The sequence below is a fragment of the Galeopterus variegatus genome, unplaced genomic scaffold (genome assembly GCF_000696425.1).
Source record: "Galeopterus variegatus unplaced genomic scaffold, G_variegatus-3.0.2 Scaffold243, whole genome shotgun sequence".
NCBI classification, from domain to species: domain Eukaryota; kingdom Metazoa; phylum Chordata; class Mammalia; order Dermoptera; family Cynocephalidae; genus Galeopterus; species Galeopterus variegatus.
Window position 1 is genome coordinate 38,839 of NW_007726354.1, and position 6,171 is coordinate 45,009.

The 6,171-nt window shown below is 34.9% G+C and overlaps 1 protein-coding gene across 1 annotated transcript in view; it reads right to left on the minus strand.

The window, feature by feature from the left end:
* The window catches only part of HELZ (helicase with zinc finger), a 146,325-nt gene that overhangs the window by 37,306 nt on the left and 102,848 nt on the right, over nt 1–6,171 (minus strand). The window contains exon 23 of the mRNA XM_008566462.1: nt 4,166–4,370. Within this exon, the coding sequence (XP_008564684.1) occupies nt 4,166–4,370 (205 nt within the window). The remainder of the gene's footprint in view (nt 1–4,165; nt 4,371–6,171) is intronic.

Sequence of the window (6,171 nt, forward strand, 5' to 3'; positions counted from 1 at the left end):
TATATGGGATCCGAACCCGGGGCCTTGGTGTTATCAGCACCGCACTCTCCCAAGTGAGCCACGGGCCGGCCCAATGCTAGGATTTTTATAAGCAAATGTAGTTCATATCTATTTTTTATAAACAAATGTAGTTCATATCATCTACCATTTATTCATTGAAACATTTACTTTTTCATTCACTCATTCTTTTTTCCCATATATTCATTCAACAAATGTTTACTGAGGGCCCACCATATGTCCATCCTGGCTGGGCACTGAGCTACTGAGGTAAAAAAGACTAGTATGCTTTCTGATGAAAACAGTGAAACATAACAGTAGCAGCTAGATATATAGATGGTGAAAACAACTAGCATACAAAAACAAAAAACTATCAAATAATGCTACGATCTTCAGAGAAGCCATTTCTGAATATTATCTATCCTCTGAGTAGTTTTCATACTATGTGCAAACGAATGGTCTATTTTAGCAAAGCTTCCAAACATTGCTCCCAGAAGTGCCCTAGGAATATGCAGACTGAAGAGAGACAAATTGTTTTTCTACGTGCTAATTCTGCAGGCTATCATGAAACATACCCATTGCTATAAATAATACCTAGGGAGACTGAGGCACTGAAGTGCTATCTAAGACTGCCTACTCCTGGATCCCCTAATATTTTGTACCTTGACTAAACCTTATCATAGAACTGAAATCTTAGTGAAGACAATGAAGTTATTTGATTGCTAGGGGAATGTTTTGTTGCCAAATACAGCTATGAGGAAGCAGGTCTCAGAGCATTTTTAATCATCATACAGACTTTTGATGATTTTATCTATATGAAATCTTACAAGGATTTTAAATCATAGTCTAACATTAAAGATACCAATTTTTGACATTTCTTACGCACAGAATTGTGTTAATATTAAGAAAGTGAAAAAAACTGTATGGCTTAGTATCACATTTTCAGAAATATCATCCTTTTCTACTAATGAAATAAATTCCCCTTCATCAAAAGCACATACTCCAGCACATGAAATATAATAACTGGGATTTGTTTCAAAATTCTCTGGTGTGTGTATGTGGTGGTGGTGGGGTGCGGGCAGTGAGATATAGATAAAATAAGATCAAGTTGTTAATCAGTGAAGCTGGATGACAAGGAATTGATTCATTAAATTACTCTCTCTACTTATGTATATTTTTGAAATTTTCCACAATAGAAAGTTAAATTAAAACAAAGACTCAGTATAAATTCAAACTTCACAAAACAATTTAATGGAAATTAAATAAAATACTGAGAAGAGGGAGATACGGTGACAAAGATAACCTATAGCTCACTATACCTCAGTTATATAAAATTACTGATTATTTATATCATGAGTATAAAAAATCAATTATTTTAAATACCCAGGTGCATGAATAATTTGGTGAACTACTGCGTTAGCAACATAGAAAATAACAGAGGACATCTATAAGATCAGTAAAAATTTTCTAAAAAGTTTTAAAAAAAATTGGAAGATGGCTGGCTGCCTTGGCCTTTAATTACACTATCTTCTCATTGAAAGAACAAAACTACATCACACTCTACTGAATGCACCATAACCATTAATCACTTATGAGATACTTACTGGGCACCCACTATGTGCAGAGTGGGGCCAGGCACTAGGGGTCATAAAAAGTATACAGAATACAATTTTTGTCCTCAGGGAGTTATGGTTTTAGAAAAGCAAATGGATTCAACATATATTCTTCACCTTTAAACCAAAAACAAAAAGCACATTGCGGCATCTTGCTTAGGCTTAGTACACATTTGGTATCATGGCTTGACTCTAACTTCATTACAGTATATTAATTGATGTTTATATTGCTCAATTAACTAAGAAGAGTTTACTCTATTGTAGTTACTCTATTATATTTAAGAATGTGCAAAAGGATATAATGATTTCACAACATCTTAAATTAAAAAAAAATAAAATTAAGAAGTTTCTACCTGAATTTCCTACTCCTTGCATATCCTAGGCTACTTGCTGTCCCCTCTAGATATATCATCTGTTCTCTCACACCACCAGCCTTTTGTATAAGCTTAACTCATTCACTTAAGCTTCACTCATTCACTTAAAAAATACTTCTAAGTACCTATTATGAGCCAGATATTATTCTAGGCACAGAATCTAGCGCTGGAAATAATGCAGCCAAAAATCCCTGCCCTAATTGAATTTATATTCTAGTTTTTGACATGTTTCCACATCTCCCACTATTTCCATCTATCCGATAAACTCCTGAACAAGATCTCCATGGTGGAAATTGCCTTGAATCCACCTATCTCCTCTGACCATCATCCCTCTACCCCCTCCAACACCTGCCATGGGAGGACTCAGGGGCTAATTTGCTTATCTATATACTTCTTTGACACCTACCATAACATCTGGCAAATAGAAGAAACTTAACTGCTTAATAAATAAATTATTAATTTGCTAATAGATTAAGCTTCAGAAATCTAGAAGATTCATTTGTGCAGAATGTTTAATCCCCTAATGATGCCAAGTCACTAAAGCAGTACTGCACATTAGGTCCATTTTCATTAAACTAAAAATAATAGTATATCAACACCTAATAGATTAAGCTTCAGAAATCTAGAAGATTCATTTGTGCAGAATGTTTAATCCCCTAATAATGCCAAGTCACTAAAGCAGTACTGCACATTAGGTCCATTTTCATTAAACTAAAAATAATAGTATATCAACACAAAAAGTAGTTATCTTGGCCGGCCCAGTGGCGCACTGGATAGTGCGCCGCTTAGGAGGCGCGGCAGCGCTGCCGCCCGAGGGTTCGGATCCCACATACAGACCGGCTCCCGCTCACTGGCTGAGCGAGGCGTGGGAGCAACACCGAGGTTTGCAATCCCGTTGCCGGTCCCTGGTCCGGTACGGGGGCAACACTGAGGGTTGCAATCCGTTGCCGGACACGGAAAAATAATAAGACAAAAAGACAAAAAAAAAAAGAATGTTTAATCCCCTAATGATGCCAAGTCACTAAAGCAGTACTGCACATTAGGTCCATTTTCATTAAACTAAAAATAATAGTATATCAACACAAAAAGTAGTTATCTTTTCAGCTAAATACCTATTTAGCTAAAAGATTTTCAAAATATTAAACCATTAATTGCTGCTTACACATTAGTTTTATATTTTTTCAAATGAAGCTCAAAAGTGACACACTCTTTTAATTCATGTCAGTAAGTTTAATACCATGCTGATGACTATAAATTCACACAAAAAAAAACAGAACAAAAACTAAACATGCCATTATCAGAACTTCGTTTTCTAGCAGGTAAGGGAAGCATTTTTTTTCAGGCACTCTAGCAAATAAGCCAGCTGTCTCTGTCCAAAATAACTATGGTTCAAAAGTGGAAATAGCCTTGACTCTCCCATCACCACTCCCTCAGGCTGGACACTTACACAACAAATTTGGTTAATAGACAGAAGATTACAGTTAGATAGGAAAAATAACTCAAACAGCTAGAAGAGCTCAAACATTCTCATCACAAAGAAAAAATAAATTTTTGCAATGATAAATTTGCTAACTACCCTGATTTGATCATTACACTTTATGTACATGTTTTTAAAATATAACTTTGTACCCCATAAATATGTACAATTAATATGTTTCAATTAAAAAATAAATTTTTTTAAAAATCAAAGTCATTTTCAAGAAGTTGGCCAAATTTTCTCACTGTGTCAAATACCACTTGAAATGAATCAATCATCAATAAAGGATTAGTTATTTTCATTATACAAATATTGCTATTATATAATACTCCTTGTAAATAATACATTGTGAAGACATGTTTTTAATAAGTGTGATAATCTTCCAAACTGCTTTGTTTTAATCACATCTTGCTAAAACAAGTCTATCAGTAGAGAGGACTGGGAGGTTACATTACATAAAGGGTACCAGAAATTATCAGGTACTTAAAAACTTTTTGAGGATGGTTATGATATTAAGTATGGCAAAACACCACACCTATTTTCACTTACATGTCCAAATCTAGACAAGTTCCTTGCAGAAACTGCTTGCAGGCAAATGCAACCTTCAATTCCAATACTTAAAGAAACCTGCAGCCCAATAAACCTTTGACATTTCTATGCTGTTCTCTCCCTTTAACCTCTTCAATTCCGTAAATAGGCTTTACCTTGGGTGGTGACTGCTGCTGTTTGTTGGGATTTCCTGAATGCTGCAGTCTTAGAGCCCGGGGGATAAATTCAGGTGCCAGTGGATTCAACACATATGTCTTCTTTAGTTCTAAAGCCTCTAACTGAGCCTTGATCTGTTCAAAACTGATTCCATGTAGGCTATTATTTTCATGACACAGGGCAATAAATCGTTCCCAAAATTTCCTACAAAAAAGATTTAGAAGATGAGTTTATGATTTCAGTGGATCAGATCACAGAAATGAACATAAGTTACTAAAGATAATTTCAGAATTCCTCCCCCCCATATACTAAATCCAAGAGTCATCTGATTATGATTTAGGTATAATCCTTCTACCAGATCACAATACTTCAGAAGTTTGATTCTGAAACTACAGTCATACCTACTATTATGGTACATTCAAAAACAGGCTCTCAATTAATTTTGGCTTATCAATGCAAGTAACATGGTCAAAGCTCAACTATCCATGCTAATCCAGAATGATGTTTTATGTTATACACATACTAATTAAGGATTTCAATCAAAACTGATGGTAACTAATTTTATAGAAAATTGTACTTCTAGGCATACTCACACATAAATACATATATGTACACATACATATTATATAATTCAATGTAATTTATATAATTCAAATTAATTTTATATATACATACACATAGATATACTTGAATTACAGAGCCAAAGTACTCTGGTGCTGGATGACTAAAAAAAGCCAACTCAGGACATAAATTTGAGCCACAAAGTATATAATGTTCATGAGGAATCTTAAGAAATAACCAGCTACTCCTATATATTTTTCTTAACTATGTTTGTCACAAACACAACTTATAACATTAAGTAAGTTATAAGAGTTAATGGAAGGTGGAATGCGAATTTTAATGTTGATCATTCATTTCCTAATCAAGTGAATAAATTCTAAAGGAGGAAAATATATTCAAAACTTATTATGGTTTTATACTGTTATTCCTAAAGGTTTGAAAATTGATCTCCAAATACTAAAAATATTAAATACGTGTTACAAAAGACAACATATAGGGGCCGGCCCGGTGGCGCACTGGATAGTGCGCCGCTTGGGAGGCGCGGCGGCGCTCCCGCCCGAGGGTTCGGATCCCACATACAGACCGGTTCCCACTCACTGGCTGAGTGAGGCACAGGAGCAACGCCAAGGTTTGCAATCCCGTTGCCGGTCCCCAGTCCGGTACGGGGGCAACACTGAGGGTTGCGATCCGTTGCCGGACACGGAAAAAAAGACAAAAGACAAAAAAAAAAAAAAAAGACAACATATAAAAAGTTTTTAAATTTTAAATGACTATCATAAATATGCATACCTATGTTTAATATGAGGTTCAAATAATGTTTATTATGCTATAAGAGTTATGTGATATGGTTTCTTCCCAAGTTGGTATCCTTGTGTCCAGGTGGACAGCAGGTAATCATGATGGCTTCAAAAAGCATAAATGAAAAGGTTTATATTACAAAAGTTAGTATATAAATGGGAATTGGGTTATTAACGTATTCATAAAACTTTGCAGAGTTTAATTTTGAACTGTTTCTTTTACATATGCCTTCTACCATCTTTTCTAATTTTTTGAAGATGAGTTTAAGAAATGGGTCCAGAAAAAATTTTTAGATCTATATGTAAACAACACAAAAAGTAAAAATGCTACAAAATATTAAATATGTATTTCTGACCATAAGGCATAAAGGTTAACACAAGATAGTCATTCAGTTACAGGAAGTGTGTTGCTAAGAAATGCATGCTGAAAGCTCTCCTTTATTTTTATTCTTAATAACCTTCTTGAAGGAATCAAGTTTTTTCCTCATATTAATATAAGAAAATCTAAGAAAGGATTATCTTTAATATAGTACTCAGGATCTAAAATCCATAAAGCTTTTGGGCTGGCCCGTGGCTCACTCAGGAGAGTGTGGTGCTGATAACACCAAGGCCCCAGGTTCGGATCCTATATAGGGATGGCCGGTTAG